This window comes from Phoca vitulina, unplaced genomic scaffold (genome assembly GCF_004348235.1).
Source record: "Phoca vitulina isolate PV1807 unplaced genomic scaffold, GSC_HSeal_1.0 scaffold28, whole genome shotgun sequence".
Lineage (NCBI taxonomy): Eukaryota > Metazoa > Chordata > Mammalia > Carnivora > Phocidae > Phoca > Phoca vitulina.
This window is the reverse complement of record NW_022589731.1, coordinates 14,094,702-14,120,941: the sequence shown is the minus strand read 5'-3', so window position 1 is coordinate 14,120,941 and position 26,240 is coordinate 14,094,702. Positions and strand designations below refer to the sequence as shown.

General features: G+C 36.1%; 1 protein-coding gene across 1 annotated transcript in view; it reads left to right on the top strand.

The window, feature by feature from the left end:
* The window catches only part of PDZD8 (PDZ domain containing 8), a 76,123-nt gene that overhangs the window by 17,229 nt on the left and 32,654 nt on the right, over positions 1-26,240 (top strand). The window contains exons 2-3 of the mRNA XM_032422997.1: positions 7,510-7,635; positions 23,548-23,650. Of these exons, the coding sequence (XP_032278888.1) occupies positions 7,510-7,635; positions 23,548-23,650 (229 nt within the window). The remainder of the gene's footprint in view (positions 1-7,509; positions 7,636-23,547; positions 23,651-26,240) is intronic.

Sequence of the window (26,240 nt, the reverse complement as noted above, 5' to 3'; positions counted from 1 at the left end):
CAGTGAAATAGCGGTGACTTTTTTTTTTTTTACTTGCTCTAATTGTTAGTGAATTTTCCCTTTTATTGAGCTGAAAACTTGAGCAGATTTATTACTTTGGCAAAGACACACAAACCCATGCTGAAGTCAAGAGTAGATTTAGACCTCAGACTATTTTTATATTGGGTTTGTAGTAAACCCTCTTTCTCTAAAGATCACAGTGTTTGCAAACAGTTTTACTGCTACCATGTGATGGAGATGTCACCAGCTGGCATTCAGGGTGCTTATAGAGCATTCTTGAAGAAACATCTTAGAGAAAAAACATTTTAGACATTAAAAAAGATTCAGATCCACATACGAGAAGAAGGCTTGGCTTCTCTTGTAGGTGTAAAATTTAAATACTGTATATTTTTAAAATGTTACCAAAGTAATGTACATTTTTAAATTAAACATGGTATTTCTTTTAAACTTTTGCAGAAATACAACTCACCCCTTAAATGTGCACTAATTATAAAATTCAGTGCATTTTACACAGTGAAGAGAAGAGCATTCAGAACAAGCAAATAGAATATTACCAGCAGTCAGGAAGTCCCTGCCACCCAGTCACTACCCTCCCTGCTCTGCCTAAGAGTAGCTACTATCTTGACTTCTACCGCCATTGCTTTTGGGGTGGTTTTTATTGTCTTATCTGTTTTTGAACTTTATATAAATTGAGCCATACTGTATGCGCTCATTGTTTTTCTAGATTCTTTATGTAGCTCAGCAGTACATTTGTGAAATTAATTCATGTCATTGTGGTATGGATGTGTAGTTCATGGTATTTGCTGTGGAGTATTCCACTGTGTGATTGTACCTCAGTTTATCCCTTCTATTGTTGATGAACCATTGGATAGCGCTGTTATGATTATTCTTATACATTTGTGGACATTTCTATTGGCTATATCTAGGAGTAGGTTTGCTGGGTCACAGGTTATGTATCTCTTCAGGTTTAGTAAATATTACCACAGAGTTTTCAAAGTAGTTCTAATAGTCTACACTAGCAGTTTCACATCTTCTCCAGCACTTGGTATTGTCTTTTCATTTTAGTTAATGTACATAATTTAAAAATCAAATAAAAAATCAAATAATAACAGAACGACTTAAAATGAAAGTCAGCAGTCACTTCCCTAAACCCTCTACTTTGCTCACCTAAGTCATACTCTTCAGAAGCAACCATTTGTAACTATTTCTGTTTTTAACAGCTTTTAAGAGGCACTGATTAAGAATACAGATTTGGGAGCCTGACTGCTTAGGTTCTTTTTGGCTACACTGCTTACTAGCTGTATAACCTTGAGCAAGCTGTTTAACTTCTGTGTCTCCGTTTCCTCATCTACAAAATGGGAATTATGGTACTCATCTCATAGAATTGTTGTTAAGAATTAATAAATGTAATGCTTTTTTTTTTTAAATGTAATGCTTTTTATACAGTAAGTACTCAGTAAAGTTAGCTTTGCTAATTAATTGTGGTGTTACCTCTATTTTGCTCAACAATGTTATATTGCGGTTCTTGATTTAACAATTTCAGACATTGTCTGTTGATTAACTTCTTTCTGAGGTAGGTAAGGATTTAGTTAGGTGATACCCTCTCTCACCTTCCCTCTGCCTTCTCCTAATATAGTTTTTGTTTTGTTTTGTTTTAAGATTTTATTTATTTATTTGACAGAGCACAAGTAGGCGGAGCAGCAGGGAGAGGGAGAAACAGGCTCCTCTTTGAGCGGGGAGCCCGATGTGGGGCTCGATCCCAGGACTCTGGGGTCATGACCTGAGCCGAAGGCAGACACTTAACCAACTGAGCCACCCAGGCGCCCCTCCTAATCTAGTTATATCATTGTTTTCAATTCATAAATTGAACTATATGCTTATTTATATATAATTGATAACATTTATATTCTGTTCAGAGTTGTCTTCCTTGACTGGTCTTTGTGTTTACATTGTTACTATGTCTGTATAATTTTTCTTTATTGCAGAGCTACCTAACGTGCAGTTTTATGTTTCCTTCTCTATATTCCAATTTCAAAATCTTTGTGCCATTCAAAGCAGTATGTCCCTATAATCAAGTTTGAATTCTTTATTTTTTACCTAATTGCCTTAACCAAATTTTCAAGATTTAAATGAAAAATTAACCTCTCCCTTCTCATTCCTTCTGTCTATCTTGTCCATTCCCCTTATTTCCAAGAGATTTTCTTGGAGCCTTCTTCCCCTGTTCCACAACAGACTTCTCTCTTGGCTTGTCACATACCTGTCTTCTGGGTGTACGATATCATTGCTTTCTGGACTTGGATCCACTGTTTTCTGGATCACTTTCTTCTTTCTTGCTTTATGCCCTCATTTTGCTGGCATTTATTTTCGTGTAACTTTTTAATAAAGGATGCAGTCTCCAGCAGTCTCTTTGTTTTCTTCTGAACTAGTTTCCTTATCTGTGTAAAATGAAGAAATGATTTGCAACTGTGCTTCACCATGTTATTTTATGGATCAAGAACAATAATATATGTGAAACCATGAGTGTCCTTGCTGGGTACCTTCAGGCCAGGTTTAGTGCATTATTCCTGCAGAAAACTGGGTAGCAGTCAGATCAGGCTCTGGAGTCACATTTGAGTTTTGTTGTGGACTGAATTGTGTCCCCCAGAATTCATATGTTGAAGCCCTAACCCCCAGCTTAATGGTGTTTGAGGTAGGGCCTTTCATGAGGTAATTAAGGTTAAGTGAGGTCATAAGGATGGAGCTTTAATCCAGTAGGACCAGTATCCTTATAAGAAGAGGAAGAAACATCAGGAATGTATGTGCAGAGAGAAAAAGCCATGAGAGGACACAGCAAGAACGTGCCTGTCTGCAAGCCAAGGAGAGAGGCCTCACGGGACGCCAGACCTCCTGGTATCTTAATCTTGGACTTTCAGACTCTAGAACTATGAGAAAATAAATTTCTGTTTTTTAAGCCACACAGTTTGTGGTACTCTGTTTCAGCAGCCCTAGCAGACTAATATAAATTCCAGTTTTGGCTTCAGTGTGTAGTATTTGTGAGACCTCTAAGACCTAGTTAGACCTGCAAATGCCCAGTTTTGGGGTGGTTGTAAGGATTAAGTGAGCAAATAAGTGACTTTTAGTCAGTACCTGGTATGGTAACTGTTTAATCTTTTTCATAAGCCTTAAAAGGGGCTATAAGTTATTTTAACGGAGCTGTCATTTATGGTTTTGTTTCTTATTTAATCAGATAATTCTAACCAAGCATTTACATATCAAAGCAACAATAAGAAATTCTTTCTGGGTAAACTGGGTTGGGATTTTTCTTAACAGTTTTATTCAGGTATAATTCATATTCCATAAAATTCACCTATTTAAAGCTTACAATTCAGTGATTTTTAGTATATTCACAGGTATGTATAACCATCACCACAGTCCCTCTTAGAACAGTTTTATCACCTCAAAAAAGAAAACCCCCTACCCTTCAGCTATCCTCCTCCTAACCACCCCAACCCTAAGTACTAATGTACTTTCTGTCTCTGTAGATTTCTCTATTCTGGATTTTCATATGAATGGAATCCTGTAATTTGTGGCTTTAGGGCTTACTGGCTGCCTCTGTTATTTCTTTCACTATTTTTTCTACTCCCTCTCTCTCCTCCTCTCCCCTCCCCATCCCTCCCTCTGGCGCTCCCCTTATGTGTGTGTTGGTGTACTTAATGATCTCCCACATTTCTCTAAGGCTTACTTCATTTTTCTTTATTCTTTTTTCTCTTTGTTCTTTGGCTTGCATAACGTCTGTTGCTCTGTCTTCAGATTCACTACTTCTTTCCTTCTGCCAGTTCATATTTATGGTTGAGAGCCCTTTTGGTGAATTTATTTCAGTTGTTAGTTTTCAACTCTGGAATTCCCACTTGGTTGTTTTTTTTTTAAAATATACATTGATATTCTCTATTTGATGTGACATTGGCATAATACCTCCCTTTACCTCTTTAATCATGCTATTAAAATTTTTCGTGGACATATTTATAATGGCTGTTTTGAATTCTTTTTCTGTTAAATCCAATACCTGGTCATTCTCACTGGCAGTTTGTGTTGCCTGCTTTCTGCTTTATGGGTCAGAAAGAAATCTGCTTTCCTGGTTCTTTGCATGCTTCACAATTTTTGTTGGATATTAAATATTTTAGATAATATTGTAGCAACTTTGAGCCCTGGTCCCCCCTCCCAGGGTTCATTATTTATTTGGTTTTTAGTGATTGCCTGGGTTATTTTAGTGAAGTCTACCCTCTACCCCCATTGTGCCTGTTGTTTTCACCAGTACTCTGGGGCATATATTGTTCTACCATCTAACCCAGTCAAATTGTGGCTTCTTTGAAGGAATAATTTCTGAGGTCTTTGTTTGATACTTGTTCTGACCCCAGGAGAGATCGCCCAGCTGTCTTATTTCCTGTGAACTAGGCAACCTTTATTGTAGGCTGTATCTTCATTAAATCCATGAATCTCCTTCCACTTAGGTTTGAGCTTCTTAGTTCCTTTGGGAAGAGATCAGGAGCTTTTTTTATGGCATGCCTTACCCTTTCCAGCCCCCTTAGCAAAAATTTTGAGTCAGAGTTCTGGAGCTGGGGGTGGGAACAATGGCAAGCTTCTCTGTGAGTGACACCCCCACTCTAGAAGCTCGGTAAGAGTGGGGGAGGGGGTGGCAGCAGCCTGAGGTACTTTAGGCTTGCCTCTCTTGGCATAGAACCATTGCAGCATGAGCCAGAGCAAAGATGATCAGGGCACTGTGCCCGGCATGAAATCTCCATTCCACAAACGGGGGCAGGGTCAAGGAAGGGAGCTCCCATCTCTTGACTACACCTGCCTGGAATTTAGGCTCTGTACTAGAGGCAGAAGGCTGGATGGGAAACACTGCTGTCCTGCTCTTCTCAGGAAGTCTCCCTTTGACTGTGACCTGGAGGTGAGACCGCTTGTGTTCTTGGCTGCAGCAGTCTAGAGTGGAATCTCTTCCTTGCTGAGCTTGTTGGAGGGAGCGGTCTTGGTTTAGGCACCACAGACTCACACCTTTCTTAACAAATTTTTGTAGATTTTCTTGAATAGAAGTTCCTTCATTTGCTGTTTACCCTTAGGGACATTTCAGAGGCTTTACGTGTTTTCTTTCTGTTTTTGTTTTTATTTTAATAATTTCCACCAGTTTTATTGCAGAGGGGGTCAGTGGAGCTCTTCATGCTGTCATGTCAGAAGTTGATCTTTCTGGGTTGGTTTTTTAAGGCTTCTGCAGGAGGACGTACAAGTAGCTTATTCAGGGAACTTGAATGAGAAGACAGTGACATTTTTAAGTTGATAGGTTAACAGAAGAAAAGGTTCATGAATTCTGAGGAAGGATAATGTGGTAGGATGGGAAGGTAAAAGGAAGGGGTAGCCTGCTTTATTGTTTAGATTTCTTTATGGGTTTTGGGATACTTAAAGCCTTGGACTTAAAAGTTTTGAAAACCAGGTGTCCTTAGGGAATGTGAATGTGTGGATTTTATTTATTAGCTCGGTGAACAAATAGCTTTATCCCACTGTTTAGTGTGTTATTTTTAAATGGAATTCAGTTTTGTGATTTTAGTGTACTTTTGTGGCATAAACACTTCTAGGAAACGCTGCTAGCAGCATTAATAAACCAAGTTAGACTTTATTCCATAGAACATTGAAGTCACACACCTGTGGGAAATGTTTTTATTGAATTTTAAGTTTATATATGACAAGAAAAGATTCATAGAGCAGCTGTGATTTAGCTGGATTGTTACATTCAAAGTTGGTTGTGTATAGTATAGTGATCTTTGTAATGTTTTATGGAGTGACAGTGATGTGTTCTACAGGAGCCATAAGACTTGTGTGTTAAAAGCACTCAACTACAATAATGTATTAACATAATAGATTTAGTTCCTAATTTTTTTCCCTCTAAAAATTTGGTGCCAGTTTGAATCACATGACTTCAAATGCAAATTAAGGAATTGAGGAGGACTTTCTGCCTTCCCCCTAATTCAGAAGCAGGAAAAAAGCACTGAACATGGTTTATATACCTACTTATCTTTCCCTAAAAAGTTTTTCCTTTTATCCTGTTCATTGGGAAACTGTAAAACAGTATTTCTCGCCCTCTATCAATATCTTCCGGTATAAACTGTAGTGGGCTATTAATATATTCTAAATGTTTATTTCATTTTTAGTGTTGGATTTTTATAAATCAGCTCAACACATACTTGAGTCCTGATTATTTGCATGAAGGGTACAAACAGTGTGAGACCAGGTCACGTTTGAGATTTCAAGGCATAAATGCACGGCAATTTAAGTGACTGCAAAATAAAGAAGAGTGAAAGCAGTGCATGTGCTCTGCTGTGATCTGGGACCTAAAGCCGATTACAAAAAGCGTTTAGGATTTGGCTAGGCTTTGAGAAGTAGGGAAAACATCCAGTTATTTCAGAAGGCCTGAAAATGAGGATGTGCATAGTATCTTCAGAGTACATGAGGTGACTACACTTTCAGTACAGGAAGGTTTCTAATAAGGAAAAATGCCAGTGGAAAGATTAATTGTGGTGGACCTTGGATGTGCAACCAAGAACTTTTGACCGTCTCTTTTTGTGTGTGGTTAGTGAGAAGCCATTGAAGCCATCATGTCTGGTGACAATGTGTAAGGTGAATTGAAAACTATAGGCCCCCGAGCCCAATTTTCTCTTCATTTTCCTTGTCCTTTGCTTTAATGAAGGAGTATGGATTGTGTTTCAAATTAAAGTTTTTAAAGCCTATAGTTCATAACTCAGCACAAGCTTCTCCATGAAAACCAGAGTATTAAAGAATAAGCACATATAGGCCTGAGTTATTAATAGGTAACTGAAGTGTTTGGGCTTTGATGGAGTCAGACTAGCTTGAATTCTGGTTTTGCCACCCACCATGTAACACTGAACAAATCCTTTAACTTATAAGGCTGACTATTCTCATCTGGAAAGGGAAGCTGGTTCTATCACCCTCTCAGGATTGTGAGCATTACATAAGAGAAAGCTTGGAAAGCTCTTAACACACTGCCTGGCAAATAGTAGACAATTCTGATGAATACCTTTGCCACCATTAATTGTTGTTATTATTAATCATTCTCATGTACTAATTACTATGAATTATATTGTTTCCAGAACAGTGCATTCTGAATTTTGATCTTGTACTGTAGAAACACTCTTCCCATCTGGTCCAGAAAGAATCACTGTCCTGACCCACCCAAGTTTCAGGACCTAATGGTGGTCTTTAGATTTTCTTTTTCTTTTTTCTAAGTACCTTGCCTTGTCAATGAGGGCATGCCAAAAAAAAAAAAAGGAGGTCTGGGTGCCAGAGAGAAGACACCATCTGCTGCCAGTTGTAGGGGAGAATGATAAGCTTTGGATTTTTAGGGCTCATGCAGTATTAGGTTTTTGTTTTACATCGCTTTCCTACAGGTAGGTTTTGTTATTACTTTTAAACTGTGGTGTTTATTGTCCAAAAATTTAGACTTATCTTTACTTTTCTCAGGTTTAAGCCGTTTTTTCCATTCCAAACTTCGCAAGGATTTGAAGAAGATGAAGAAGAGCATATCCATATACAACAATGGGCACTTACTGAAGGCCGCCTTAAAGTTACATTGTTAGAATGTAGCAGGTATGTTCTTTGTTTCATCATTGCTACATTATGGGAAAGAAAGTGCAGTGAAAATATACTTAAGCATGTTTGTGTTTGTTCCCCCTTTGTGTTAATTTATTATGTATGATCAGTAAATCTTTAATCATGAATTTCATAAAACTAGTCCTTTCCAGCTTGCAAAAAATATAAACCATATTTTAAGAAAGCATTCTAATGGAGAGGATCATTTGTCCTTCAGTAATTCCCAGACTTTTTAAATGCTTGATGCTCTGTTGGCATATTTCTAATTTACTAACTATTGGAGAGCTGTTTATAGTATAACATTTTTGAGACTTGTTATGTGATAATTGGAAATACCAATCAGAAATGCTTAGAAAGCCCTGTGATTCTTAAAATTTTAGAGCTGAAAGGGATCTCAGAAATAATCTTGCCCAGCCTCCTTATTTTACTTTGCCTGCCCTATAGTCTAAACTGTGTTCATATCTTGCTTAAACTACTTACTACACTAACCTCCTTACTTTCCTCCTAATACTGGTTACCGATAACCACCAGAATGGCCTTTTTAAAATGCAAATCTTCTTGTCACTTTCCTACTTAAAATTCTTTAATGGCTTCCCCGTTACTAGAATATAGACCCAAATCCTTGCTATGGTCTACATGCCCCTCTTGCCTCTCTGGCTTCTTTCTCCTCTCAGCCCCTCACTCAGAGTGCCTCAGCCACATAGGCTTTCCTAAAGGAAGATGTTGGTAAACTTTCTCTCTCAAGGGCTAGATAGTAAATATTTTAGGCTTTACGATTCACATGGTCTCTGTTGCTCGGCCATATAGTATGAAAGCAGTCATAGTACATGGTATGGCTGTGTACCCATAAAACTCTACATATGAATTTCATAATTTTCGTGTGTCATGAAATATTCTTTTAATTTTTTTCAATCATTTAAAAATGTGAAAACCTATGGTAGTTTATAGGCTACACAAAAACAAGCAGGGGGCTGGATTTGGCCCATGGACCATAGTTCACTATTCCCTGCCTTAGATGTTTTACCATACTAAGCTTCTTATGTTGACTCCCCACTGTATTCCAGGCTGAAGGCCCTATCCCATTTTCTGCTCCTTGAAACCAGACTTCCTAGATCGACTTCAACACCTGCCTCTTTAATGTGTCTCCTGATCATTTCAAGTACAAGTATACTGCCCTTATGCTACATTTCTATGACACTTGTTTATACCACTTATTTGGTACTTATCACTTCTATTTTTATTTCCCGCCCATAATAAAAACAAGTGCCTGAGTACACAGTTATATTTTGTACCTAATATATTTGTGTCCTTGCTAATAGGTTAATTTTAAGTATACTAAGAATGTGCTAAACATTTTTTTTGTTTTGTTGGAATGTGTTGGAATGTTTCAGTATTTTACGTCATCATGTCAGAAAGACTGTTTGAAAAGGAATTCTCTTATCAAAGACTAAATATGCTGTAGATTTTGTAAAAGGGACTGTAGTGTACAGTTAAATGACACAATAAAAACACAGCTCTACACAAGTCTGAATTTGAATTGGCTAAGCTAATACGGTATGTAAGCATGAGTATTAAATATCTAATTATAATTTGGGTTTGTCACATTAACATTAGGAAGGACATTTTTCACGTGATTTGTGTCTAAGGAAATTTTGACCAGATGTTTTTTTTTCTTTCAGTGAATTTTCTTGTAGATTCACATTTCTTGTAGATTCACAATCATACCATTGGATTATCTTTTCCAAAATAGTCATAGCAACTTTTAAATATTAGAAGGGCAATTTTGGACAGAATTTCTTAACTCTCCGAATCTACCTACTCATCTACCCTTCCCCAAACCTGCAAAGATAGCCTTGAAGGAGATTTATTATTCACTTATTCAACATACATTTGTTTACTATGATGTAGATGATGTGTAATAAAGAGATAATGTGCTAGGAATTTTTATTTATTTATTTTTTAAAGATTTTATTTATTCATTTGAGAGAGAGACAGACAGAGACAGAGCACAAGCAGGGGGAGAGGTAGAGGCAGAGGGAGAGGGAGAAGCACACTCCTCGCTGAGCTGGGAGCCCGACATGGGGCTCGATCCCAGGACCTGGAGATCATGACCTGAGCTGAGGGCAGGCACTTAACCATCTGAGCCACCCAGGTGCCCCCCCTTTTTTTTTAGATTTTATTTATTCATTTAAGAGTGTGCCAGGAATTTTTAAAAACTAGTTCTTTTGCCTTAATGTTGCTGGTGGGGTTATAGATTGATTATATCTTGGGAGGAAGCACACTATCTAAAGCGTTTTCCGGTCACTATCTTTATAAACCCCACCATGTAAAGTTACCTAGTATTGTGGTGCTGTGTTATTTTCACACAGTTTAAGGATTACTTAAAATTGTTTATGAAGGAAAGAATAAATTACTGTTTTCTACTCATCCCTGCCTTTTTGTCTTCAAATTGAATTCTAACATTCATTCTCATTAAAATCTTACTTACATTGTTTTCTTCTAAACTTTTTTCTTAGTATAAAAAGTAGAATTCTCAGGTCAGATAGATTCCAAGTTTGTAGGATTTAAACTAAAGAGGACATATTATTGTAATCTAAGCATTTATATTTTAATAATTTTTTCTGCTCCTGAATGTAAACTCATTTTGTGTGATATAAACTCTAAAGCAGAAAGAAAGTGACACTGTAAAGAAAGTGGAAGAAAAAATAAGTGCCCTTTTTTTGGAGGGAGGACAAAAAAAAAAATGCTTATCATTTCAATTTTGGAAACTTAAAGGTTTAAGACCCTTGAGATATTTTTTACCATGACTCCTTCATTTAGTGATATGAAAAGGTTTGAGGCAAATAGAATAAAATTATTGAATGATCAAATTTTTAAGAGAACATAAACATTTTTTTTAAAGATTTATTTATTTATTTTAGAGAGAGGGAGAGCATGTGCTTGGGGGGAGGGACAGGGGGAGAGAATCTTCAAGTGGACTCCCAGCGAGCACAGAGCTTGATCCCACGACCCATGAGATCATGACCTGACACTCAACCCACTGAGCCACCCAGGAGCCGCAAGAACATAAACATTTAAAATTAAAACATTTCTGTGGACCATTTGTATGTGGATAAAGTTGTTTCGAATTAGCATGCTGTCATGAGTTAAAGTTTCCTGGGTTTTTAGCTTTTAGACATGCATATTCACATTTCTCTTGCTTGAAAGAGACGTACATGTTCAAGTTGATATAATGTCATATGTATCATTTACTATTGTTAATAGTTTTAGGTTAACATTCTTATGAATGCTTATTTCGTAGGCTTGTAGAACTTGACCTTGAATCTGGTAAAAATAATAGAACTTCAGTAATTTTTTTCCCAAGTCCATAAAATAGAACATCAAACTCATTATCCCCAGGCAACCATAGTTCTCTATGAGGATTTCTTTTTCTTTCTTAAACTTTTTAATTTGAAGTAATGGCTGTGTTGTGAGGACGTTTTTTAAACTTTATTTTGATGTAGTTTCAGACTTACAGAGGGAAATGCATTTTTAAATGCATTTTGCCGATGAGGAAACAAATCAGAAGTATCCATAGAAAACAAACTTTACTGAAAATATTGGAGTTGTGGAAATAATACTGGCATTTGAGGTAGAAAGTGCTGTGTTCATATCTTAGCCATGTGCTCTTACTGCTGTATGTCCTTGTACAAGTTGCACATCTCTAGGATGGGCGAGGGTGCTTGCTGCCTTGCTGGTAATTGTGATCAGAGGTGGGTACATAACCCGCAGTGCCTGCTGCATAGCAGGCCTTCGACAGATGTAGCTTTTATTTTTTTTTTAAGATTTTTATTTATTTATTAATTTGAGAAAGATTGCGCAAGTGACGGGGGGGAGCAGGGATAGGAACAGAGGGAGAGGGACAGGCAGACTCCATGCTGAGCAAGGAGCCCAGTGCAGGGCTCTATCCCACAACCCTAAGGTCATGACCTGAGCTGAAATCAAGAGTCAGATGCTCAACAGACTGAGCCACCCAGGCGCCCCAGTAGTCTCTATTATTATGCCTTAATATAATCATAGTATTTATCAAGAAGAAAACAAATCTTTAAACAAAAGTATATTTTTCTTTGTGTATTTGGTTGTGAAAACTGGAATTTTTTTAAGATTTTATTTATTTGAGAGCACGAGTTGGCAGAGGGAGAGGGAGAAGCAGACTCCCCACTGAGCAGGGAGCCCCATGCAGGGCTCTATCCCAGGACCCTGAGATCAAGACCCGAGCCAAAGGCAGACACTTAACTGACTGAGCCACCCAGGTGCTCCCTGGACTTTGAATTTTATTACTTTAAAAGGGTCTCACGGTGTAAAGGGAAGTTATTTTCTAATTATCTGAAATATAGTTTTGAATTTCCCGATTAAAATCTTGGGGGCAGAAACACAACTTCACTTGTAAAAATTGGTTCTAACACTTTGTATTTGTCAAATTTTTTAAAAAACAGTCATTCTGAATTTTTTTTGCATTGACTATAGCTGATTTTTTTTAACCATAGATGAACTCAATTGCTGTATTCATAGCACTGCTATTTAGAAGACTAAATTAAACATTCGTGTTGCAATCATATTAAGATTATTTTTAGATTTACAATTTATCTCATAAATTATATTCCATCTTAAAGGATTTGAGGTATTTTGCAGAGAAAATATATGCCCATGTGCAGTTAAATAGAAGATAAATTATATAAAAAATAACCATATAGAGAAGAAAAGATCAATTTTCTGGCAGCAAAGGAAACTTGATGGATTACTTAGCTCTTATTTTCTGGTGTACCGTACATGTTCTTCAGGGGAAAAGAAATTCTGGCACCAAATTCTAGATGGGATTTGTCATATACATCTTTATGTTAAAAGACATTGATATAATATATTTTCTTTTCTTTGGCTTATTTTATCAACCAGTTACATTTTAAACAAACTAAGATTGTAGTTGGTGAATGCAAAGCCTATGAGATTTTGTGTGTGAGAGTTCTGTACTCTAAAGCAGTATATTTAGGATAGCCTGTCCTAATTATAGATAGGAAATTCTGATTAAGGTCAGTTCTTCACTGAGTCACACTGTTCTAAAGTCTATATTTTGTCAGTAGCTTCTAAAGTGTTTTGTTTTACTGGGTTCCAAAAATACATCATTTAAAATTTTTTCAAATGTTAACACAAAGACAGAAAACCACAGCAGTTGACATTCTACTCCATTACCAGGAGTCTTCCCTTATTCCCTAATTATCTATTATCAGCATGGATGCATGGATTCCTGTTTTTTTCTTTGACTCTCCTTAATTATTTTGGTGCCTAAGTTGTCCCGAATTGGGCCTCTGGGAGCCTCTTCAAACTGGCTCCGTTATGCTGCATCTGACGTAAACTTGTCTTTTATTGCTTCTTTTTATTTTTTTTTAAAGGTCTTTATCACTCTGTGGTATAACAGCTGTTCTAGGTTCATTTTGTATCTTCTCTGTCTCAGTCCTAGAATCCGCTATTTTTCCAAAGAGCCTTGGTTCCTTTTAGTAGAAAATAATACTAAAAATCAAGATCTGGGTGTTGGGTATAGTCATTGCTACTCGTATATAATCAGAGGCCCCATTAGTGGACAGTTAACAAATACATACATGTATAGACACTTACAGGTATATAATACATACAACACATATATAATTTAGAAATCGTGAATTGACCCAATATATCCAATTCCAGTTCATTCTCATAGGGTTGTTCTGTGCCTTGGTTTTTGCTCCTTTCATATTTTTGTCCCTTGAACCCTGGCTCCCAGTAACATCAGCAGTTTACTCATTTGCTTTATCCCGTAATACATCTCAGATAGTTTCAGACTTGCTTTGTCTGTATAAGTAGAGAAAACATACTTACGAAAAGAAATTCAGGATTTATAAGTTAATCAGAGAAAGACATGTATCATATGACCTCACTGATATGAGGAATTCTTAATCTCAGGAAACAAACTTGAGGGTTGCTGGAGTGGGGGGGGGCGGTGTGATAGACACGGGGGAGGGTATGTGCTATGGTGAGCGCTGTGAATTGTACAAGACTGCTGAATCTCAGATCTGTACCTCTGAAACAAATAATGCAATATATGTTAAGAAAAAAAAAAAGAAGATAGCAGGAGGGGAAGAATGAAGGGGGGGGAAATCGGAGGGGGAGACGAACCATGAGAGACGATGGACTCTGAAAAACAAACGGAGGGTTCTAGAGGGGAGGGGGGTGGGGGGATGGGTTAGCCTGATGATGGGTATTAAAGAGGGCATGTTCTGCATGGAGCACGGGGTGTTATGCACAAACAATGAATCATGGAACACTACATCAAAAACTAATGAAGTAATGTATGGTGATTAACATAACAATAAAAAATTAAAAGAAATTCAGGATTTATTTGCGGTTCTCCCCCACTCTACCCAAGATTAAGGGCATATGGTCAAGTACTATTTTCATGAATTAGATTAATTTTCCCCCTTCAGCGTGTTATGTTATGCATTTGAAATATAGCTGGGTTTATTCTTTTCTGTTTGCTTTCAGTTTCAGTTTCCCTCCCTCCCACCCCTGCCTTTCCATCCTTATTGATTCTTATTTTAATATGTGGGGCATTAACATACTTCCAAAACCCAAAACTATACAAAAACATATACAGACAGTCCTTACTCCACATGGAACTATGTTAACCAAAACCCTGCATATCAGAACAGTGCAAAGCAGGGACAGAGTTCTGTGTAGTAACTCAAAGTAAGGAGTGCCTGTACAGTCATTCAGATCTTCTGTATCTTTACTAATTTTTTTAGTCTAGTTCTGCCAATTACTGAATAAAAGTGTATAAATCTTCAAGCATGACTCTGAGTTTATCTCTTTCTTGTAGTTATTAGGTGTATATTTCTTCTTGACATACTGACCCTTTTACCATTACGAAGGGTCCTTTTTTGTCTCATAATATTTCTTGTCTTGGTATTTATTTTGTCTAAACTGATAAAGATGCTACAGTTTTCTTATGTTTATTGTTTGTACGGTTTCTGTGTTTTTTTCTACAGTTTCTTACTTTCAGTCTTTTTTATATTTAAATATAAACGGTTCTTTTATGTGTAGTCTAACAATCTCTGCCTTTTCATTAGACTGTTTAATTCATTCACATTTAATGTAATGATTAAGTTATATTTAGGTCTGTCATTTTGCCATTTATTTTTTGTCTCCTCTGTTTGGCTTGGTTTGGTTTTTTGCTCCTCTGTCCTTTCTGTTCTTCCTGTTCTGTGAATCAAATATTTTTAGAATTTAGACTTGATACAGACCTTCAATTTGTAAAAAGCACAGTATCTCTGAAGCACAATAAAGTGAAGCACAATAAAAGGAGATATGCCTGTATTAGGGGAGGCAGCTTCAAGGTGACATTTTGATAGTAGGAATTAATCCTTTAATGGCACTATGTCCATGTTATATAGCAAAATGTTTAGTTCTTCTGTAGAGAAGCCTGTTAACATGATGGATTTTGAAATTCATTTACAAGACAAGCTGTTTTAGAAGTTACAACCACAAAATAATTTCTACCTTGCACTGGTTTGTGAATCCTTCATTTAGGTTATAGTATTGTTTGATTCTATTCACTTGGTTATTTTTTATTCTAGTGGTAACTTTTTTTTTTCTCTGAGTAGTTGATAAATGGGTGTTGTTATATTATCTGTATTTACTTTAATGTTTGATATTTTATCTTTTTTAAAAAGGGAAAAAACCTAGCTAAATTTGAAGATATTTGGGAGCATGACCCTGCAAATACTTACATTGTTATTAATAGCATTTATTATCTGCAGTATATAACATGTAATAGGCACTTCGCATTCATTATTTCTGGCTCTCAGAATATCTTTACAAAGTTAGCATTATTACATCTATGTTATAGATGATGAATTGAGATCTATAGGTCACTTGCCCAACACGTCCTGTCTAGAATTTGAATCTAGGTTTGTCTGACTCCAAAATCCCTCATTCTGTTATCTTTATATCCTTAAAAAAAAATCTTATCAAGGAAAAATCTGGTCCAAAAATTTTTCATTTTATGTTAGAAATATACAAATTTTGGAAATTTTTTTACCTGTTTGAGGGCAAGTCATTATTTTTAAAATGTTACCCTTTCAGGAAGATCTTGGGACAGATCTTGTGTACTAATAATGAATTCAGTATCATTTAGATGAAGGCTGAAGTCTTTCCTTCATGAAAGGAGAGCTCAGAGGAAATTAGCTCAAATATGAGACATTTAAATTTGTGTGAATGATGTTGAAAAATGGGAGGAATTACTTGGAATTGTTTATGAATATTATTCCTTCAGGTCTTTAAAGCTATGTACATCTATAACTATAAAGGTCTGTAACTCTGAATTTGATATAACCCCACCATAATGAAGCAGCAGAAAAAGAACTCAAGGAACCGATCCCATTTACAGTTGCAACCAAAAATAATGAGATACCTAGGAATAAACCTAACCAAAGAGGTAAAAGATCTGTACTCTGAAAACTATAAAACACTTATGAAAGAAATTGAAGACACAAAGAAATGGGAAAACATTCCATGCTGATGGATTGGATGGATTTAACCAAACATGGTTAAAATATCTGCACTACCCAAAGCAATCTACGCATTTAATGCAGTCCCTATCAAAATACCACCAGCATTTTTCACAGATCTAGAACAAACAATCCTAAAATTTGTTTGGAAACACAAAAGACCCTGAATAGCCAAAGCAGTCCTGAAAAAGAAAAGCAAAGCTGGAGGCATCACAATGCTGAACTTCAAGCTAGCTATATTACAAAGCTGTAGTCATCAAGCAGTATGGTACTGGCAAAAAACAGATGCATAGATCAGTGGAACAGAATAGAAAACCCAGAAATGAACCCACAACTATATGGTCAACTAATCTTCAACAAAGCAGGAAAGAATATCCAATGGAGAAAAGACAGTCTCTTCAACAAATGGTGTTGGGAAAACTGGACAGACAGCAACATGCAGAAGAATGAAACTGGACCGCTTTCTTATACCATACACAAAAATAAATTCAAAATTGATGTGAGACCTAAATGTGAGACAGGAAACCATCAAAATCCTATAGGAGAACATAGGCAACAACCTTTTTGACCTTGGCCATAGCAACTTCTTACTAGACACATCTCTGGAGGCAAGGGAAACAAAAGCAAAAATGAACTATTGGGACTTCATCAAGATAAAAAGCTTCTGCATATCAGAGGAAACAATAAAACTAAAAGGCGGCCTGTGGAATGGGAGAAGATATTTGCAAATGACCTGATAAGGGGTAGTATCCAAAATCTGTAAAGAACATACCAAACTTGGGGCGCCTGGGTGGCTCAGTTGGTTAAGCGACTGCCTTCGGCTCGGGTCATGATCCTGGAGTCCCGGGATCGAGTCCCACATCGAGCTCCCTGCTCAGCAGGGAGTCTGCTTCTCCCTCTGACCTTCCTCCCTCTCATGCTCTCTGTCTCTCATTGTCTCTCTCGCAAATAAATAAAATCTTAAAAAAAAATTAAAAAAAAAAAAAAAAGAACATACCAAACTCAACACCCAAGAAACAGAAATAATCCAATTAAGAAATGGGCAGAAGACATGAATAGACATTTTTCAAAAGAAAACATCCAGATGGCTAATAGACACATGAAAAGATGCTCAACATCACTCATCATCAGGGAAATACGAATGAAAGCCACAATGAGCTACCCCCTCACACCTATCAGAATGGCTAAAATAAACAACACAGGAAACAACAGATGTTGGTGAGGATGCGGAGAAATGGGAACCCTCTTAACTCTGTTGGTGGGAATGCTAACTAGTGCAGCCAGTCTGGAAAACAGTATGGAGGTTCCTCAAAAAGTTAAAAATAGAACTACCCCGTGACCCAGCAATTGTACTACTAGGTATTTACCCAGAGGATACAAAAATGCAGATTTTATGGGGTACCTGCACCCCGATGTTTGAAGCAATGTTATTAACCATAGCCAAACTATGGAGAGAGGCCAAATATCCATCACCTGATGAATGGATAAAGAAGATGGGATATATATATATATATATATATATATATATACACAAACACTGCAGTATTACTCAGCCACCAAAAAGAATTGAAATCTTGCCATTTGTAACGAATGGATGGAGCTAGAGTATATTATGCTAACGAAATTAAGTCAGAGAAAGACAAATACTATATGATTTCACTCATGTGAAATTTAAGAAACAAAACAGATGAACATATGGAAGAGGGGAAAAAGAGGGAAGCAGACCATAAGAGACTCATAACTATAGAGAACAACTGAGGGTTGATGGAGGGAGGGAGGTGGGGGGTGGGTTAAATGGGTGATGGGTATTAAGGAGGGCACTTGTTACGATGAGCACTGGGTGTTATATGTAAGTGATGAATCACTAAATTCTCCTGAAACCAATATTACACTATATGTTAAATAACTAGAATTTAAATTAAAGTTTAAAACAAAAAAAATTAAAATCATGTAGGTGATTGGGAAAAGAGCCAATAAGACAAAAGTGAAAATTTGTATTTTCAGGGACCTGAGTGAAATATAGATGCTTATGTGAAAAATCAGGGCCAAATTTGCTAACAGAAAAGTCCAAGATAGTTATCCTTTAATCAGAGGGAAGTTATTGAAGGTGTCTCAAGGTTATATTAAACACTTGTTTTAAAAAGATTGCTACTTATAAGGTAGATTGCATAGAGAGAAAGGTTAAAGCCCTAGAGCCTAATTAAGAGGTGTTAACAGGGTAAAGGTGAAGAGGTAAGCACTTAAAAGATATGGATCAGTAGGGACAGAAAGAAAGGGACAGATAGGATAACTAGGACAGGGTTTCCTGAGTGGCTGAATATGTGGATGGGTATAGGTGGGGGAGGCAAATGACTGTTAAAGATTTGAGTTGAGTAAAATTATGGTAAAATTGACTTGGATTTGGTCATCGAGTATTGATTATTTTTCTAGATATTGGAGGTTATAAAGAGCAAGACACAGCTACTGCCTTTTAGGACTAGTGGGAGAAATAGAGGTGCTTTTTTCAGAGGGAGATGAATGTGATTTCATATATCTTTAGTAGTGTAGGGTATGGTTAGATTTCCCTGTACAAGTGGTCTGTACACTTGGGGTTTTAGAAGCAAAGCAGGAGAGGGGTGCCTGGGTGGCTCAGTCAGTTGAGCTTCCAGCTCAGGTCATGGTCTCGGGGTCATGAGATTGAGCCCCGGGTTGGGCTCTGTGCTCAGCGTGGTGTCTGCTTGGGATTCTCTCTCTCCCCCTCTGCCCCTCCTCCCACTCGCGGGCTCTCTCTCTCTGTCTCAAAATAAATAAATCTTTTTAAAAAAGAAAAAGAAGCAAAGCAGGAAAAAGACAAGGACTGGACATTAGGTTTGGAAGGCTTTGTCATAGATAAGAGAGTTGAGTTCTGAGTAGGATGGTTTCAGGGGGAAGGGAGGGGTAGTATAGGCCTAAGCCTGTACAGGAGGAGGTCAGCTACGTTTGATTCTTTTCACAACCAGTGAATTGTTATTTGACTCCCTACAGGTGCAAGACTCCTTTCAAATTAATCATTTAAAAAAAAAAAAAAAGGATTTTTATTTTTCCTTTTTGGTGTAAAATGAGATTCTTACAGAAGGGCACATTGGGAATTACTTTCCTTTTCTCGGTGGTTTGGTCTTGAGTCATATAAATTCTGTCTCTTGATAGGTGGTGTTTGTGTTTATATTTAACATGAGGTTTCAGTATACTTCTGTCTTTAGAAAAATTAACCTTTTGAACTTGGAAATAATACCTCTTTCAGGAGACAGGGGTCTAAAGGCAATTTCCTTTGTCATTTTGTTCAGCAGTATGGACTCTTCCCCCTTTCAAAGTAGTTTAGTAAAAAATTTTTGTACCATTTCTTGCTTATTCAGCATATATTGAGTGTTCATTTGACTCAAAATATGTATTAGCCAGTGATTGTAACTATGTATTTCTGGTGCTTATATAATCTGAATGGAAAGCCTTTGTTTAACTCAAGACTGAATTGTAAGTGCATAGGGATGTAGGATGAAAATTGATTCTTGTTTTAAATATTCTGCCTAAACTAAAGCAAATGCTTTCTAAATTCACCTAACCAGCTGGTACTTGTGTTTCGGTAGGAAATTCTTCCTGGCATTTCTCCAGAAATTTACATGTTTTTCCAAATCTCAAGAGATAACAGTCAAGAGATCAAGAAAATGGGGGGAAATGTTATAATTCTTCTGTGAGAATTAAAGCTTAGCATTCAACATAGTCATTATTGGGTGCAGGAATCCCCTGATAACACGTCACAAGCAGGCACAGGAGACACTGATAGGAAGTGTGTCCTGAGGACCAGATACGGAGTTTATAGAGGGGAACAGTCATGGTCTGAGCAGTCAGTCTTGGGTGCAGCTTTTGCCCTGTCTGCTAATTGGGAGTCATTCTTGCAAACAAAATAAATATTAATAAATTTATATACATAGTATACTTTATACAAACCCTAGGAAATGATGCTTTTTTTTTTTTTCAAGAAATAAGTTTTCTAAGCAAAATAAATCCTTAAATGGGCAGTACGACAGAAGCTTCTGTGTTGTGTTGTTAACTTTCCTGAGAGAAACTGAAGTTACTTTGTTAGAGTACTAATAATGTTTCCCGGCTTTTTCTGGTACTTGAATATTCAGTATAGGCTACAGTTCTTTGTAAGTGCTTTAATGGAAGAAACGTAAAGAGAAGAAGTGAATGTTGTGGGATACTCTGACATAGAACCAGAAATTGATCTAAAATCAGAATTAATAAAAGCAGTATCTATTTCAGTGGTAAAACCAAATTCTGGACGGTCAAGGAAAATATCTTCATTATTAAAAAAAGAAATAAAGTTATCTGAAGCAAAATGAACCCTAACAGCCAATCTGGAGTTGTTTTTGGAAATACTTTTAACAGTTGGACCAGTTGTTAGCAATGCAAAATGAAAGTTTTCTGTGTCTGGGATCAGGTTTATCAGGGCAACTAATGCTTTGTGTACTTTAAAATTTCATTGTTAAGAATAACTATTAAATGTTAAATATTTGTGGTATTTCAGTATTTTAAATGATTTTCATTTGGAATTTATTTGGTTTCAAGGTACCCTTTTAATGTTTTCTGTTATCAAATACCAGATAAAAATCATGCTTACGCTTTATTGAAATATGAATCTTGTCACAATATATTGATTCATAGTAATGATAAGCCAAGTATTTATTATATCTTTTTGTAACGAATATTAAAATGTTTAAAAGTTTTAGTGTAACCCTAATCATTACTATTCATTGTCATGATCATACATTATTCTTTTTTCTTTAATCAGCTTTATTGAGGTATAATTCACATACCATACAATTCATCCATGTAAAGTGTACAGTTCATTGTGTTTTAGTACATTCACAGGGTTGTGCAACCATCATCACAATCTAATTTTAGAACATTTTTGTCCCTCCTAAAGAAACCCCATACCCATTAGCAGTCAGTCCCTAATCCCCCTAGTCCTCCTCCCCAGGCCTAAGTAACCACTAATCTACTTTGTCTCTATAAATTTGCTTACTGCAAACCTTTCATATAAATGTGGATTCATAACAGTATGTGGTCTTTTGTGACTGGCTTCTTTCACTTAGTATGTTTTTGAGGTTCATTCATATTGCAGCATATATCATTTATCATTAATTCATTTCCTCTTATTGCCAAATAATATTCCATCGTGTGTATATGCCATATTTTATTTACCTCTTCATCAGATGATGGGCATATGGGTTGTTTTCACATTTTGGCTCTTAAGAATAATGCTGCTATGAACATGCATGTTAAGTTTTTGCATGAATGTATGCTTTCATTTCTCTTGGTTATATACCAGGAATGGATGTGCTGCTGTGCATATGTTAACTTTTGAAGGAACTACCAAACTATTTTTCAGAGTGGCTGCACCATTTTACTTCCCTCCAGCAAAGTACAGGTATTCATTTCTCTACATCCTCACCAGTACTTGTCTCCTTTTTTGATTAGCCATCTAGTGAGTGTGAAGCAGCATATCTCATTGTGGTTTTGATTTTCATTTCCCTGACGGCTAATGATGTTGAGCCTATTTACATGTCCTTATTGGCTATTTGCATATCTTCTATGGAGAAATGTCCAATTTTAAATTGAGTTATACTAGACCCTTATGAGATACCTGAGTTGCAAATATTTTCTCCCATTCTGTGAATTGTCTTTTCACTTACTTGGTGGTGTCCTTTGAAGCACAAAAATTTTAATTTTGTTGAAGTCCCATTTATTTTTTTTTCCCTTTGGTACTTGTACTTTTGCTGTCCTATCTTAAGAAACCATCGCCTAAGTCAAGGTCACAAAGATTTGAATTTATGTTTTCTTCTCTTATATTCAGTTCTGTGACTCATTTTAAGTTAATCATTGTTAAATTTTGTGTTATTCTTTTTAAAAAACATTAAAAAGGTGTTATAAAAATATGATAAAAGTGTTGTGGTTTCAGGGAAGGGTTCTGATAAATGTGCTTTCTCATTCCTGAATCCTGAAGATTAATATCTTTTGGGAATTTTAATATCTTTCTGGGAATTTGGTGCATAGCCTTCTGTGCATGGTAGTAAAGACCTATAGGTAGTTTACTCTTTTGACCAGATGGTGGCAGCAGAGCTTTGATGAATGAAAATTCTCATTTTTCTAAACTTAGTATTTTATAATTATGACTCTTCTTAATTTTTTGGCAGTAGGCTGTTAAGCACTAAGTTTAAATTTACTTTTAAGATTAAAAACTATTTAAATTTAGGGTTGATTTTGTTTTTGTTTTGCCATGAGTTTATTCAGGTTTTTAGTTTATGAAGCCAGTTTGTGAAGTATGGACATGATTTGCTAGTGGTCTCCAACCTTAGGACACAGTTTTCTCATATTACTCTAATAAGTTTTATCTACCTTTTTTTTTTTTAATCTCACTTCTATCCCCATGATCTTTGTGTAGACATAAAGTAATAGAGTAGCAGTCAAAATGTTGATTAACGCTAAAGCTACTCTCAAGCTTACTCTTGAAATAATTTGGTAGACTTATGTTCTGATTTAGAAGACAGGTAATATGGAAGCTAGACATGTGGGTAATATTTTTTTCCTTCAATAATAAAACTGCTTTATATCATCTCAAGATTGGGCCTGAGATCTCCTTTTTAGATCTGAATACTAAACAGTAAAATTAGGTGATGCTGTTACTCCTTGACAATTGTTTTCAAGATAATAGAAATAGCAAACACTTACGGAGCACTTAGTGTTTGCTGGGTGCTATACTCAATGCCTTGTGTGCATTGTCTTCTTTTGTTCTCACAACAGCTCTAAGTGTTATTATTTTTGCCCTGAATTTTTCAGAGAAAGAGATGGCTTTTGAGAAGTTAAATAATTTGCCTGAAGTCACACTGTTAGATGGATAAGTGTGTGGGTGTGTTCATAAGCAACTATATTGTACTATTTTATGAATGTGTTAATTTTTACAGAGGTGGTATGATACTATGTATATCACTCTGCAACTAATTTTTTAAATTCAACAGTCTGATTTGAAGATCTGAAGCTTTTGCTGTCTGGTCAGTTTGTTTGCCTCATGAATACATACCACTTTCTGTTTGACTTAGCTGTAAGTCAAACAGCTTGTCCCGGAATTTCACCTAATTTTAGCTTTACTTCACTTTTCCACTAGAGGGTGTACTAAGGGTTTGACTTAATTTTTTTTTTTTCCTGTTACCAAAATTATAAATAGTAATGGAGTAATTTATTATTTCTTGATATAATCAGAGAAAAATTTTATTGCGTATAACTGGTATAATAGTCTCCTTGTTTTATTTTTATACTGCAGGTTACTCATTTTTGGATCCTATGACAGAGAGGCAAATATTCATTGTACACTCGAGTTGAGCAGTGGTGTTTGGGAAGAAAAACAAAGGAGTTCTATTAAGACGGTACAGTGGATTTGCATAGTTTTACATCCTTATAAAGTCTGTTTTCTATAAGCATACCTTTAATAATGTTTCTATATTTATAGAGCTATTTCTGGTCATGTACAAATAATTTTGAACAGCTCTTATTTGTCTTGTTGCAGTACAATAGTAATAAAATGAATCACATAAAACTGTGATATTCAGATCACTTGCATTAGAAACCTTGTCTGATTTTCCTTCTGGAACTTTAAAATTATTTCACAAGGATGGAATTAGAAGGAAGTAATTCTAAACACCTTAGAAAGCAAGTAAATTTAGAGCATTCTTTCATTCAGTAGATGTTTTATGAGTGCTTACTTTGTACTAGGTGCTGTGTTATATTTGGGAAACAGTTCAAAACAAGAAAAGGCCCTGTTTTTGTGGTGCTAGCATGGGGTAGAGGTTTGGCATGAGGGTTAGAAGAGGAGAGAGGTGAACTACATGTTATAGAATGGAGGTAGAAAATGACAATAAATGGGTAAACCAAAGAAGTGAACAAGGTAATTTCCAGAGATTGACAGATACTATGAAGAAAATAGGATTATGATAGAGCAGATTCTTCAGATTTGATGATAATAGGGAAAACCTCTAAAGAGATGACACTGGAGCAGGATGCCCCAGTTAGAATTTCAGATAAACAGTGAATAATTTTTTTAAAAGTATTTACCCAGATTTTATATGGTAAGTCTGATGACTTTACACTGGAGATGAGGCCTGAACCCTGAAGAGGAGCAAGCCACATGGAGAGTCTGGGGAAATGAGGGAGTGGAAGGCATTTCTAGCAAAGGGAGCAGCAGGTGTGTGAGGGCGCGTGAGTTGGAGGATAAAAAGAAGGCTAGTACATAGCTAGAGCATGGTATGAGAGCTAGAGAGTCACGTTTCATCTTGTAAGGGGTTTGAATTTCATTATTTGTGGTGGGAGACTTTTAAGATGACAAGTGATATGATCTTGTGTACATTTTGCACAAAATGTTCTTGTATAGACAAAGGATTGTAGGAGGACAAGAGTAATTTATTATTTCTTGATATAATTTAGAGAGAGAGGTCGGTTAGGAGGCATTTAGGGGAAGTGTTGGTTACTAAAACTAGGTGGTAGCTGAGAAAATAGAGAAAAGAGAATGGATTTGGGCTATACTTTTGGTGTATGAAGGACTTAGAGTTCTGGTTTCTTTTCTTTTTTTAAAGGACTATTACAAGACTGAAAAAATTGTAAAGGCTTTTAAAATATTCTAAATGCTAGAATTAAACAGAAATAGTCCTTTGCTCTCAACATGGTTTAATTGGACTGGTTGAATCCTTTGGGTTCTTATATGAATAAAAATTCTCACTAGGTATTGGTTAATTTGTTTCCAAAGTGAGTTGGTAGTTTCTGAATATTCTGAATAGCAGTTTTAATAGCAATTATTCTGTGCTTCTTGTGTTTTGCATAAATCTAGTAGTCTATTGAAGATTTAGAGCATTTATCAAAATTGTCTACAGAATTTCTATATTAAGCCCATGAAGTTTCACAATGGAAACAGAGTTCTAGAATTTTATGGCTGAAGTGGGGGGGGGGGGCAGTCTATGCCCTAAAGGAACCATATCCCCTTTTTTTTAAGATAATTTATTTCATTTATTAAGTATATACTGAAATATTATAGGTTTGGTGGTAATAAAATTCCAAGAGTGCTTCTTGTAACCCCCAAACCTCGCTGGAGTTACTTTTTAGTCTTTTGAAAGATAAGATCCATTTAGCACATCAATAGTTTTTTTGCAGGAATAAATTATAGTTGTATTCTTTAAAGATGTATTTAATAACTTAGATATTTAGTTGTTTCTATTACATTTAATTCTTGGTGGCAATATAGCCAGTCCTGTGATTATTATCTGTAGCTGATATTTAGGAAAACTGTTTCTCTGTTACGTCTTCATTATGGTGAACAGGTGTTTCTGAACTATGCTACCTAGCTGTTTTTTAGTAGTAATGATGTGCTTTTGGTTTCTTGAATAACCTGTTATTCTTTGTAACATTTTAAAAAATAGTCACGGTTCTCAATTTTTTTAAAGATTTTATTTATTTATTTGAGAGAGAGAGAGAGCATGAGGGGGGGAGGGTCAGAGGGAGAAGCAGACTCCTCGCAGAGCAAGGAGCCCGATGCGGGACTCGATCCCGGGACTCCAGGATCATGACCTGAGCCGAAGGCAGTCGCTTAACCAACTGAGCCACCCAGGTGCCCACGGTTCTCAATTTTTAAAATAGGTCTGTAAGCATATCTCCATGCTCTTGGAGAACATGACTTTTTTTTTTTTTAAATCAGACCACATATGTTTTATTTTTCTGAACTCCGAATTATCCGAAGGTAGAATCACATTGCTAGCATATGTACAACAGGATGTGTACTTATGTGGGATTTCTTCAGTCCCCATATTTTAGAGAAGGTACTTGAGCTCTTTCTGGAATATCTAGGTTTAGGTATATATGTCAGACTCAGTTGTATTCTAAATATCTGAGGTTGTCTATAATTCTGGTTGAGAATCTTATTTTATTTTTTTATTAATATATATATTTTTTATTATTAACATATAATGTATT